This window comes from Lasioglossum baleicum, chromosome 10 (genome assembly GCF_051020765.1).
Source record: "Lasioglossum baleicum chromosome 10, iyLasBale1, whole genome shotgun sequence".
NCBI lineage: Eukaryota > Metazoa > Arthropoda > Insecta > Hymenoptera > Halictidae > Lasioglossum > Lasioglossum baleicum.
Genome location: NC_134938.1, coordinates 12,415,075 through 12,429,403, shown reverse-complemented (window position 1 = coordinate 12,429,403; position 14,329 = coordinate 12,415,075). Strand labels below are relative to the sequence as shown.

The 14,329-nt window shown below is 46.8% G+C and overlaps 1 protein-coding gene across 1 annotated transcript in view; it reads left to right on the top strand.

The window, feature by feature from the left end:
• The window catches only part of LOC143213024 (uncharacterized), a 122,230-nt gene that overhangs the window by 84,144 nt on the left and 23,757 nt on the right, over positions 1–14,329 (top strand). Inside the window, exons 3-5 of the mRNA XM_076432459.1 lie at positions 4,381–4,840; positions 7,868–8,101; positions 8,881–9,347. Of these exons, the coding sequence (XP_076288574.1) occupies positions 4,381–4,840; positions 7,868–8,101; positions 8,881–9,347 (1,161 nt within the window). The remainder of the gene's footprint in view (positions 1–4,380; positions 4,841–7,867; positions 8,102–8,880; positions 9,348–14,329) is intronic.

The following is a 14,329-nucleotide window of genomic DNA, read 5'->3' as shown; positions in this document are numbered from 1 at the left end:
AACAGTGGGAAGATCAGAGTCGCCAAACTAAGACTTGTGTTCCCAGTCACGTAACGCCTTACGCCACGCCCCGGTCACGTGATGCCTTCCCCTCATCTGGCGACTCTGGGGAAGGTTAAAATTGAAAGAATTGCACCGACGATTAGAGAAAGAATGGAACTGAGACGCAATTCGAATTTCGCGTGAAAAAATTCACAGTCCAGTTATATTATTAGTCCGTGTCAAGTACGTCATGGATTGGGACGTTTATAATATGTGCACGTCGAGGTACAAATGAGGGTCGAATATTTCAGTGAACGTCGTTTAATTACCCAAGGCGATATCGCGCCCACTGCCTTTGACCTTTCCATAATAAATGCACGCCGGACTCGGTTTAATTGGCATACAAATGGATTTTCCTGAAACGATTTCAGCACGAGTGGATACGCCGCGGCCCGCTTGATTGGGAAGCACGTGCTTCGCATGATGTGAATTGGTTTACGATCCTCGGCGACCATCTGCATTTATTCGCGTCGCGAATCCCTTTCGCTGGAAACGCTCGGAAAATTGAAAAGCGGTCGAGCATTCGAATAAACAAAGCATTTTTAACCCCTTTCCGATTATTAAAAATGTCTGTTGGAACTACCTTAAGAAATGGGTTCGCTCTACTTTACCGATTGCGATCTCCTCCCCTCCTGTGGATTGTCGGTGTCCTCTCAGTCACGCGAGGGGAAATACTGTAGGGGAAATACGAAACAGTTGGTAGTGGGGGAACCTGGTAGTGGGAGTCGTCAAGGGAGTCCCTGTCAGGCGGTAGAACCTAAAAAATATGCTTTAAAAAATGTTAAACCAAGCTGTGAATTTTTGCAACTGGTTCGTTTACATATTGATGCAACCTATATTAGTTTCCCGAGGAATTGCGATCGTTAGCTGCCTCTCCGATTCACTGCGGTTCCTTATGATGCACCACTGGATTGCATCAGAGATCTGGAAGGACCACGCCGAAGTAATAAATTTCAGATCATCCATCCGTCCTTCTTTTAAGATGCCAATAATGTTTGACGCTGACCCAGATTCCTTTCACCGTTGTCGAATCGTGTGAATATTTTTAGAACGCCAGAACTAGGTCCTACATAATCTCCCGACCATTTCAATTATTCGCTTTGACTATTTCGATAAGTGGACGTTATTTTCAAACAATTCAGATTACACGACAAATATATTTTTGTTCAGCTCCATATTTCCCTGCAAATAAATATTCCATGAATTGCACAAAGCTCCGCTGTATATTCGGTTTTAACAATTTCCACCCACTTTTAATGCGGGTGGAACATGTAATCGACGTATCTTTGAAGTATCCGGACGGCCGTTTGCACATGATGGAGCAATCGATTCGCGAGCCATTTGTTCCCGATTAGCTAGATTCGATCCGATAAGGGTGAAGAGATGGATACCCGGGTCGGGTACAATCGATAAGCGCCGGATTTAGTTCGTCTGTTAACTTCACGACATCTAGATTCATCCGTACTTACTGCGGCAGGGGATAAGGACCACCTTTGGGGAGAGCGTAACAAATAATAGACGTCCTGGGAAAAGGAACTCGACTTACAACTTCTTCGCGGAGTCGCCAGATCAGGGGACGGAGCACCAGTTGAGGGGAAAACGTTACCCTCTCTCTCTGACGTATACACGACAGAGGCGGAAGGCGTCACGTGACTGGGGCGTGGCCAAGGGGGGGGGGCGTGGTAGAGTGGGAACACAAGTTTTAACCTTAATTTGAATGTCAAGCCACAATTTATTTATAGACTGCAGATATTTATGCATTTATAAAGAATTTGGTTGAGTGAAATCTAAAACAGGAGTAAAGGACTAGAAAAATTTAAGAACATCACAATGTTGTTTTTAATGCAACAAAGTCATTAAGGGATGAAATCAATTTTTATTTTATTCCTGCTTCCCGCAATCAATGCAGAACATTTTGATTTTGCATGAAGATCCGCAGTCTATTTATTTATCATTAGCTTCCTAACTGTAAGTCATCTTCATTAGGAGTGAACTCCATCAGTTCACTAGATTGTTTCTCAGAAAATTAGAACTCTTGCCAGATCATTAGGCTCGATTTTCATCGGGAACACCTGAAGTACAGAAAACCGTGTTCCATGTAAGCTGCCGGTAACGATCTCTTGCGTGTCATAAATAAGTCATGCACTAATAAGACGCGCAATTACCGACGCAACGGTGGCCTCGCTGCTTGAAAACTATATTTTTCCTCTGATGCGCAGACTAAGTAACTACGGTTCACGAAAAAAGGAGAAAATGAACGACCCCGCAATCATTGTATTGTAATTGCTGCTTTACGTTTCATTCCGGAATGTAGTATCTACTAATTGCATCCAACCAGACGGAGTCCCAAGCATCTATCCGCGTTGCAATAATATGACAAATTACAGTGGGACACCTCGGCTATCCGAACTAATCGTGACCGAGGTGGTCCGGAAAATCGATGTCTTCGGATAATCGAACGGTTCGAAAATTACGTAATTATACGTACACAATGAAGTTCTACTGTGCATAAAATTTCAAGGCGTCATAAAAAAAAATATATGGAGACTTTTCTCTCAAGCTTTTTAACAATCTCAGCAGAAAGCTTTATAATAGAGTCGATAGACTCCATTTAGATCGGGAAGCGCCACGAATTATTAAACACCCATCGAAGTCTTTTCTTACGTTAATTAACACCGGTCCGGATTCATTAAAATTCCGTGGAACGCGACACGAAAATTGATCGCGAATCCCCCAGAAAGTTCACTGACCGAATAATCGGTAACTGTACAATATTAATTAAGCTTTAATAAGAACGGAATTGGTTCACCTAATTCCTGATACAGAATGAAGTTCCACCGTGCGAACGGCACTACCTTTTTTCCCTCCTCGATCTTAGATTAAGCCCGTCGAGCGAGCAACCAACACAATTCAATTTCTAATTTACAGTCTTAATTACGCGATATACTTTCTGACGAGAGCTGATTGTGTTCCATTTTCAAGAACGGAACACAACGGGTCTCTCTCTCTCTCACCTCGTCCGTGTTGCCACTCTGGAAACGCAAATACAACGCGCATCCTTCATTAATGAATGCTCTCTGTGAAACACTGCTTTCCTTTCTTCTCTAATTTATACTGTCATTCGAGGTGTAATTCGCATATTGCTATACCCGTCCAATTAATGGAATATGCATTTGATACGCAAATGTAGGAAATGCTTCATACTCCAGCGTTCTTGTCAATTCTTTTACAAAACAGAAAAAGTATGAAAACGTCCAGTCGTTTCTTCACAGTATATGCTGGCTCGTTTCTTGTCGTGTAAAACCAGAATTGCCAGATCAAGGCTTGTGTTCCCACTCTACTTTCCCCTTCTACGACGCTATTGCTCCGCCCAGTCAACTGACGCCTTCCGCCACGCCCCAGTCACGTGACTCGAGGGTAAATGGTATTCGCCTCAATTCGCGTTCCTTCCCCTCATCAGGCAACTACGTGTAAAACGGGTATTAAGTTCGACGGTTAGCTGTTAACACTGTTGATACTGTTAACCGAGCCGAACAGCCGGCAAGTTATGCCGGGTTTATTGTTCCCTCCGTATCCAGCTGATTCCGGTGGACGGATTAGAAAAAAAGTGTACGTATAACGATCCGTCTGCAGACGCAACAAGCGGCATGGCAGCAGGCGGCGCGGTGGCAACACGAGCCGCTTTCAATTCAACTCTCCGTTCGATGAATGCGTGCCGACGCGCGTGTGCACGTGCGTGCGTCTCTCATTAATAACACAGTTATGCAACGTGGTTCGTGCGCCGGAGATATTAGTCTCGCGCCGCAGTACAGTGCGGCGCCTGTGAACCGGACCCGATAAACATAACGTTAACGTTATGCGCTCTGAATGCTGCGTTCCGTGCAAACGACGCCTGAACAACGGATCTGATTGTTTTGAGTCTTGAGTCCCGTCTGCTTTTGCGGTGCAGAAATCTCCCGTTCTCTTTCCTCCTGTTTCTAAACATACTGATCGGTTGTCTCGGAAAAAGCTGGCTATCCTAAACAGGGTGGAAGCTACTCACAGGCCCAATGTATTACACACAAGATAGGATTAGGTTCGCCAGCTGTCTCTCGATTGAAGCTGGCGATGTAGAAGTTACAACCCTAAATGGGGTAGAAGGTAGTCACTGGGTTGCAAGCAATTTCAGACAGCGATCACTGTCTTGCTGCTAGACCCAGCTCGCAGCATGTTCGCCGTTCACCAAGAAACCGCAGCGTTAACGAGATTTCGGGTTCAAAGCGATCGAGAACGTTCTGCCGCGAATTTGTACCGTTTCAAGAAGCGGGCAGTTAAATCGAATTCCCATGGTTGTTGCAGGTGAGGAAGTCGTGACAGTGCCACCTACGAGCGGAGGACAGGATAGCTGGCGAGCGCAGACACTGTCGTTGACCAGCGATTCGCCTGGTAATCGTCGCAGAGGAGGGTACCATCCACAGCTGCAGGCCGTGTCCACCGGTAAACGCACGCGTCCAGCGCCGCCTCCGCCTCCGATATCCTGCAAGGTCAATGCCAAGGACATCAACAAGTACTTCGACTGGCCTAACAAGGAGAATAGGCCAGGAAATGCCGTGAATGCTGGGAACGCGGTCAACGCCGGCACCGACCAGCATCAACCGGAGAACGATCAGGCGACCATGGGCTCGAATTTGAGTCGCCACAATGGGAAGGGCCTCACCGGCCGGAGGACCCAATCCTCCGGGAACCTCTGCGAGCCTAAAGGCAAGCTCAACAGCATGGGCAAGATCCTGGTCCCCTGCTCCAGCGCCCAGAGAGAAAGGTACACCATTTTTCTTTTTACCTTTTAAGCACTTCAATCCCCTATTTAGCTTCACGAGTATGTAGTAATAGTACTGTACGATCAGTCAAATCCGGATTTTTGACGACTCGAAAAACAGTTACAGTAAATTCTCTATAGACGCGACAGCCTCGGGGAGATTTGGTCGCATTTATCGTGTAAGGTAGCTATTTTTTATCTCCAAAGGTCGAGCCGAATTCAATTAAGCCATCGTCAATTAAGCCACTAAATACAGTTGAAATTATATCGTGTTTGGTATCATTTTGCATTAGAAAAATGCCGCGAATATGTTGGTGAAAGTTCCATAAAAAAATAATGACAAATAAAGATCAAATATCGGTGTTACATTGTAATGACGCACGGGCGTTTGAACTGTGTCGGCGACTGCGACTCTCCGCGTCGCGTTAATAGTGATTCACACCGATATACCGAGCCGAGATCAGATTACTAAGTTGGAGGGGGGGGGGGATATTCTAGGTCGCATCTATCGTATAGAAATTGTTGCGTCTATAGAGGATTTACTGTATTAGGCTTTGCTATGAACGTGTGTTCAGAGGCTCGCGACAGCCTAGAAGCTCCAAGATCTCAGATTCTTCTGATTCTAGAATTTCCCAAGATTAGCGTCGCGATTAGTCCGTCATTCGCCAGAGTTAGCATTCGTCCGCAAATCTGAGAACAAATCGTGCGCCGTTTGGTTCCCAGCCGCTTGTAGGACAGGTGCACTTCCCATTCAGTTTGCCTAACTTTCGTTCTGTTGATCGAACACTGTTCTCATGCTAACACGATCGAGGCGGAGTTGACAAGCACATTAAACGTCCGCTGCACTATTCACCGTAAACCAAACATTGTCCGAATATTAATTAGAATCGCTTGTGTTTGTGCAATATTGTGTCGCCGGGCCATTCGAGCTTGCAATTAGAGCAGACGTGGCTCGAGAACAGCTGGAAAAATGCATACTTAATTGATCCTCGTCCTGTAACAAATTTTTTGTTACATAGAATTTGTAAATTTAATTTTACCCCTAAATGATCCCGGTCCGTCAACGGTACACATCGCTGAAGTTTCTCAGCGAGAATGCTGATTATTTGATAAAAATTAAATGCTAAGAATTTAGAGGAGTATACCGGCTGGATTGTTTTGATTAAGTTACATACAAACTGCGTTAGAGCTGAAACGTTGAAACGGAAACGCGTTGTAATTAAATTCCACCCGGAAGATGAGACAGTTAAGATAATTGAGCAAAGCGAACGCCGCGCCGCGGCGCTCTTTCGCACGAATAAAATCTCCCCTTTTGACCCGAGCGTGAAATTCTTCTGCGTAATACAATCTGGACGCATCGTGGCACCGCTCGGTGCATCGGAAAAATTATCAGATAACATAAACAACATGTAGGAAACAATGAGAGAGCCGGTGAACTGTGTTACGTACTAATTTAGTCAAAATTATTAGGATCAACTCACGATAGGACTTGTGTCCCCACTCTATCTTTCCCTCTCTACGATGCTGGCCCCCCCCCATGCTACCGTCAGGGCCCAGTCACGCCTTCCGCCACGCCTTCCGTCACGTGACGCGTTCCGTCCCTCCCTTGCATGTGTCCGATATTGGCAGAGAGGGGGTAACTTTTTCCCCGTTTTTCCAGGCTACATATTTTCCCGGTTAAAATTAACGGGCTCTTATTACCTTAAATAAAACCACAAGCTCCATACACATTAGAATTGATTAATCGAAACAGGAAGCGATAAGTGTGTACGAGAAGCTATTAAAATGGAACGCTGTCGAAAATTCCTCGTTCGGAGACAGTGCTGAATGTTACTCGAGCGAGCAGGAAGAGTAAGACATAACCCAGCATAACAAGTTGGTCGTCAGATGATTTAAGGTCTCTTTAAGGTTGGTCAGTCGCGGAACTGGGGCGTTTTCCATTAAATCCTCGTTTGCGCGAGAACGGATACCGGCGAGGAGGAGACCGGATGAGGGATGGGTGGAACATCGGGAAAAGAGAGAAAAACGGTAAAAGGCGCGGCCGCATTTTGATTTGATTTGCGTAAGTGCTGTTGTTCTACCCGGTTAAAATTGCTCATTTAACCGTGTAATTTCAGCTAGCGTCCCAGCACCTAGGATATCGGCGGAGCTCCCGCGAAAAATTTCATTAACCGCTAACTTTCCCACAATTCGTTCGGAAAATCGAGGCTCTACCATAAACCGTTACCCGCGCGTCGTTCCCGACAGCCAGCATGATCTTGCTGATATAACGTCACGTGCAAACGGCGCGAAACGATTTCGACATAATTCGCAGCAAACCACGCATCGCGTCTGACGGATCGTGTTACATTTAAACGCGAGGCGAAACCCGCGATTACAGAGCTGTGCTCCATTATGAAAATTTATTTGTAATTAATCGCCGATCGCTGAGCCGTCGGCAACGAAACCCTAATTAGACATCTTGAAAATTATGTGCGAGCACTTTCGCGCCGCGATTACAATCGAAAGTTAATATTCTCTCCGGTTAGCATTTACGACCGAGCGGACGATTAATAATTTATGAGCAATGGCACTTTCTAATCCGTTCGTAAAAACTTCGTTCTCTGTCGATGAGTTGTAAATTTCGGAGCGCTGCGTAGGAGTCAGAGTTTTATCCCCTCCTCCCAGAGACACGCCCCAGGCGCTCCGAGACACGCCCCAGTCACGCCTTCCGTTGCGGCTCGGTACTGGAAGGGGGGAGGTAACACTTTCCCTCATTCGGCGGCGACTCTGAGAAGCGCAGTAAAAGTAGAACAAGGAACATACTCTTTTTAAGATGCAATATGACCACATTTTCCACGCCAAGCGTAACGACTGGCCATCAAAATGTAGCTTCTTTTTTTTTAATGCGATCGTAAAATATACGGCATTTTCAAGAATACGACTCTTGCCCAAGTCTCCGCAATCCGCGCGTATCGATCCAAAAAATACAATACACGTCACCACCACGCGAACAACTTTTCTCATGTATTGCGCAACACTCTGTTTCAGATATAAATTCTGTGGCTCGTTGCCCAATCATCTGGACGACAAGGACGTGCTGGATGACGATCCCAAGGAGAACAATAACATAATGACTGACACTATCACCGGGAATCTCGGTGGAACGTTACCGCACAAGAAACGATCTTTGGGCGTGCACTTCTCAGACGGAGGACCGACCGGAGCGTTGGATCTCGTGAAACATCGATCGCAGGACTCCATCGATGAGAATGATCCCTGGAGGTAGGCAATTCGAACGCAGCGCTGCATTCAATTTGCGGCGTCACGGTTCACGGTTAAGCCTTCCGCAACGTTCTTTCGAATGTTTCGTGTTAACAATTTTGCTGCACACGTCGCGCTCCGACAATTCCGTCAATATTGTAGCAGATACAATTGCGTTTTTGTTTCCACCAAATATCGGTTACCGTTGATACACACGGATAAAAGGCGGATATCGTGTCGCAGTTATTTACTGTCGCCGCATATTGATTTCTGATGACTAGTCTGCGGGTATTACACGTTTATGACAACGATGAGTCGGTCGAATGCAAAACACTAAATGCGTTTAAACAATTTAATGACACTGCTGTGGCATTTTCACATGATTAAAATGATCATACAATTAATCCAGATTTTTATTTCGCATAAACATCAGCTGTCCAACAAATATTCTACTTCCTTGATAGGGGTGATTCCCAAGGTTATTACAAGTAACTTTTTCCTTTTCGAAAAAGTCTTATTAACGAAAATTTCTTATTAACGAAAAACAGACAGACTCCGCCCCGCTGCGTTCTGATTGGTCCGCTTTTTTCTTTAATAACTCCTCAACGAAGCTGCGGAGAGCATTTTCGCAAAGGAAAAAATTTCTTAAAATGACCTTACGAACCACTCTAAGGACGTGGAATATTTTTGGGACACTCTGTGTATTGATCGAGGACGTCGTGTGCACGGAATACAAAGATACAGTTCGTTCCTAAATAATATTTATAGAATAATATAAATGATAATCCGTCTTCCAACAGGTACCAGCAAAGCGACCTTGATCTGGTGAGGTGTCGCCACGGGAATTTCGACTCGGTGAGGCGGAATAGAAGCACCGACACGGTATCCAGCGATTCCTCCCGGAGATACACCCGCGGCTCGTCCCTGGAGGACAGATGTCATCGGAATTCGGATCTTGACCTGGTGGGCACGTTGCCGAAACGAAAGCAGGACACCAGGAACGGCAGGAAACCTTCCGACGTCAATTCCTCGTCGTCCCAACCGAGCATTCCGGACGCAGCCGATAACGATTTACTGATGCAAATCGTGCACAAACCTGATTGCGAGCTGGTCAGGCACCGGCAACAACTTAGCAAGTGCATTGATCTTAAATTGAGCAAGCTGGCCGGCGGGGAACCGCAGGATCAAGGTTACGCCTCGGAACGCTCTCCGGAAGACGAACATCCGCCTTCGTTGCCCGGACAACCGTTCCCGAACATCACACCTGGTGAGTGCATCCTTTGTTCACCGTTGCGTTCCCCTCGGATCGAAAACGCGGCGTACCGGCCAGTATACCAGCAGTGGAATTGCCGGCTACAATTATTTCGGATTGCGGAAACGTCGATATTTTCCGAGCAACAAAATGTTTTTCAGCGACAAATATTTTTCTTGAAATCGGAGCACAACACGCCCTGCCCGGTGACGTAAATCCCTGCAGGATTTGTTCCCGTTTTTCCCCGGTGCTGTGGCGCCTCCCACGTCCTCCCCTACCTCGCATTAAATTTATCTCGTTGCACTTGCAATTTCTTTCGAACTAATCGCTTCAAAAGTTCTCCCGTTACAATTGTGTTTTCTTCGCTCTTCTTTCGGAGAGTCGGGGGGTCTCGTCCCGTTCGCTGACCAACTGGAGGCTGTCTGCGCGCTGCCCCCATTTCCCCGAGACTTTATTTTCCTTCCACTCGGCTCCTACTTTCTTTTAATATCATTCCAGTACAATGTATCCGCTACTCTTATTCCGGTTCCCCACTTTAGCCCTCATCTTTCGCGTATCTTTCAAATAATTTCTTATCTGCTGCCGTCTCTCTCTCCACGGGAGTTTGCTCTCTGTAATTTTCCTTCCTCCAGCCTTTGCCGCGAGCCCGCGCGTTCTCCTCTATTCACCGTATTATTTGACTTCTTTTCGCGGCGAACTCCTTTATACCGACCGCCCCTCCCCTCCCCCAACCATTGGCGCACCTCCTCCATTCGCATTCACGACATAACTTTGTTGTCTGTTTGATCTGCTCCCGAATCCACTGTTTTCCCGGTGGTCATACAATTTATACAAGCGGTACGTTTTATACTTCCTTCTGCGAAAATAACGCGCCCAAACAATTCCGAATAAATGCCGGAGCAGCGGATATTTTTTTAAGAAAAGAAGCAGATGTTTTAACACGACGCACAGAATGCATTCTTGGGGATAGTCTGTCGATCAAAGTCGCCGGGAATAACTTTGGAAACTCAAAGAAAAACTAAAACCAGTTTGTTCGCTGGGGTCGCAACTAATAAAACACGCTATTTCGAACGGACGGGGGTTAAACACTTAGGCCGAAGTAGCGGCCCAGTTCTAGCGCGCGTAAATAGAAAATGTATTCTCATCGCATCAGTATCATCGAGTGTGTCCCGGTGAATTACGACCCTCGAAGTGTTTAGCGGTCGGGGGTAAAAACGAGCATTTTAACTTCCGTAGCCATCAACTTGTCGTCATTTTCCAGGATCGTAAAGTTACGATCGTTCCCGCGCGGGTTTGCATATTTTTTGCGGACTGGCCTGCTTCAGATACAGCGAGCGGAGGAAGTGTATGAACTGGTGTAGGGCAGCCCGGTTGCCTGACTGTAGAAAAATTGCCGAGGGTGTCCGTGATACTCTGAAGGAACTGTGCACTTATTTGCAGACACCTGCTAGATCTACCACCCCCCCCTTTTTTTAGGGCGGTGGGGAAAAATGCATTTACACACAAGCACCCACCTAATGATGGCGGTCGGGGGGAAGTGTGGGGCTAGCTCGCGCAGTACCCATTAAAAATCCCCACCGCCTAGGAACCCTCGAGGGACCCTGCTCTCCCTTTAGACCGGAAGCTTCCGCGACCCGCCATCCGCGAGTCCCCCGCCAGGCCCCTTACCTTTCCTCCCCTCGTCCAGCTGTGCTGCGGAGCCCGCCTTTGCTTCCCCCACTCTTCCCACTAACGGTGACGCGTACGGGACACGTGGGGAAGCAAAGGCGGGCTCCGCAGCACAGCTTGGCGACGGGCGGAAGGGTAAGGGGCCTGGCGGGCCTCGCAGATGCCAACCCTGTTGATGGGCACGGTTGGGGCCCCTCAAACGCTTGATTCCCCCATCAACCTCTCTTTCATGCGGCGCACACCTTTGTCGAGTTCGCTGGTGTCTCGTGTTTTCATTGCTCCACCGTGTGTATTTGCCTTCGTGGCTGTGTAACTACAGGCGAAACACGTTCTTTGTCTATGGCAACGGTGCTTACTGAAAGGGACAGTGGCCGCTATGGTGGACGCTTTGGGATCAATTAAGGCAAACGTGCCCTGGTATAGGAAGCTCCTAGATAGGACATAGGGTACAGGGTATGGAGACTATAACTAAGCCCAACCGAGTGAATCATCACGAAGATTTCAACGCAACCACTGTCTAGATTTCCGTCGAAAACGAAGCAACTAAAGTGACCTGAAAGTGAAATCGTAACGCATCCTATATCTCCCCCCGGTGCTCCCCGATAGCGGTGGGGTCTTCGAGGCATTATCGACTGGGGCTCTATCGTTTGTCGTTGGTTTAGTCGTTACTGACCCTTTGGTTCGCCTCTTTGCGGGCCGATGAAGCTCGTGAAAGGCTCGAGGACCCAACAATGGCCACCCGTAGACACCCACGGGCGATAACACGTTGGTAGCCCGGTGATACAGAGAGCACGGAGCAATAGTATCTCGTACATCCTCCCGTGTACCGAATGTTAGTCCGTGTGCACAACTCGGTCTCTTGCGAGAGAGAGGTAATTTCCCAAACAGCACGTACAGTTGTGACAAACGAGCTCAGGCGTGTTTTTCCCGGTCTTCTCTGTCTATTAGGTGCTTCCAGCTCCTTAGTTCTATCATTTTCCAGGAGTTTTTGCCGTCTAGACGGCGCGGCGCGGCGCGGCGTCGCATCAAGTGGTATAGAGTGGAAACACAATGGCCAAGTAAGGACGCGGAACTCTCGAGCTTGACACACTTTTCTCGAAGTAAATTTCCTGAATAAGACGTGCAGGTATCTTCTGGGAATCCTTTGTCACTGATAGACGACTAGCTACCCGTCGAATTCACCTCACCTCTCTTTCTCTCGCTCGTACCGAGCATTGCGCCAGTTAAAATGAATGCGGCGATAGTTCTATTCTTCTTCCCCTTTCAACGCCTCCGGCTTCAATCCATCTTCAATTTTTCCCTCGGTAATCTGTTTCCAATAGGAGGAGCTTTATTGCCGAAGATGCTATCACGTGTCTAGATCGTGTAACTTTATTTCCTGATGCGTTTCTTCCTGGACCCGTACGCCCGAGCCTGGATACTTTGACTAATGCATCCTCTAAGTAGACCGTCACGTACCGGGTGGTCAACACGTTCCCACTGGTTCAACACTTCGAGTGCCAGGTCTACTCGACATGGATATGCATCAACATCAGATATGTATAGTATACGTTGCTGTATCGAGTATTGCAAAGTTGGTTATTATTTGTAATTATTTACAATATTCATCACACCGATTTCAATGACCTTGAAATATGTATGTCTACAAGGTGTCCCAAAATGTCGTACTTCCTAGATAGGGGTGATTCCCAAGGTGATTTGAAGTAACTTTTTCCTTTACAAGAATGTTCTCCGTGGCTTCGTTCAGGAGTTATTAAGGAAAGACACTGACCAAAAAGGGCGTGGCTACTATGGGCGGATCCCAGCTCGGCCGCTGTAATTGGTCCGTGTTTTTCGCTAATAACTCCTGAACGAAGCTTCGGAGAAGATTTTTGCAAAGGAGAAAGTTTCTTCAAACGACTTCAGCAACCACTCCGTTCAAGGGAATTCATTTTCGGGACACCCTGTGTATATATAACACGAGGAACATTTATCATCGGTGTGTCTACTACCTAGACTCACACACGGGAGCGGGGCCGAGAGATGAACTCTATTTAACGGTCGGGAGATAAGTGGGCAAAAGCGGTTGTGGCTTTGACAGAACAGGATTACGGGAAATATATCGGAATGCAAATTATGTGTGCGCAAAAGTTCTCGCGGGCCGATAACAATCCGGAAATCGAACCTTGTTGGAACGAGGAGACGCGTGCGTGCGCCGCCCCTGTTTACAGTCTCTCGATCTCTTTCGTATCCGTCACCGAACTTTCGCGAACCCGCAAGCCCGCAAACTTCACTTCCGTTGTCGCAGTTTCTCGCGTATACTCGTTGACGGATAAACGGGTAACGTTTACATAACGGTGGAAAACAAGAGGCGAAAACAAATTCTACAGAAATTCCGTACCCTCGTGAAATACGTGAAATACCGATACAGTGGAAACGTTCCACAGGGGGTGTCAGGAAATTCTGTGTAGAAACCGTTGCAGCGTCATTCCATTAAAGAAGTTGCGTGCGAACTTGATCTTGACAGACTTCTTCAAGTTCAAATGAGGGAACCCCTCTTCTCAAAGGAACCACGGCTCAAAAATAGACCGTTCTCTGGAAAGTCGACGTTGAAACGTAGTTATAATGAAATTCGGAATCAACTAAGTTTATGTGTTATTGGAACTTTGACCTTACTTTTCAAGAGAATGGTTCATGATAGACCCGTGGTTCGTTCGGGAAGTTTGTTCCTCTCGATGAGTAGAACACGATGCAATCATAAAACAAGTTTGACCTTGAAAAAGTTGGTCAAGGTCATTCTTGCGAAAAACTTTGTACAGAGATCTTCGTTGATTCTAAGGTGTAAAATCACGAAACCGAAGGGTTTACATGAAATCTTCACTCTAATTAGCGAACTTCAAATAATCAATGCAGCCGTGAATGAATCTCGAGGATAACTGCAGTGTTCCAGGACTCTAATATTCGTCTTCGAGATGATTAATTCGCAGCAGAGCGTAGCAAAGGACTAGAGAGAAAGAGAGAGAGAGCGAGAGATTATACAGCAAACCTGGAGATTTCTCGTAACAAAGGATCTTAACCATCCAGCGGTCTACACCGCGGCGGCGAGCCATGTGGCCATTAATCATTCGTGCCTCAACTATGTTATAAAGTTATAAATTACCGTTGAAAAATGCACGGCCGTGCAACAGAGAAAATTGCGAATGTCCCGGGCGAGCAAGAGTCGCCGTTCCCTCTTTCGTTCACCGTGACAACCAATAATATACGCTGGTAAATATTCCCATAATTGAAAGCTGGGTCCGACGATTGATGCCGCGCGCAATCCGTCTGCGAGTCAATAACCGCGCAGGCAA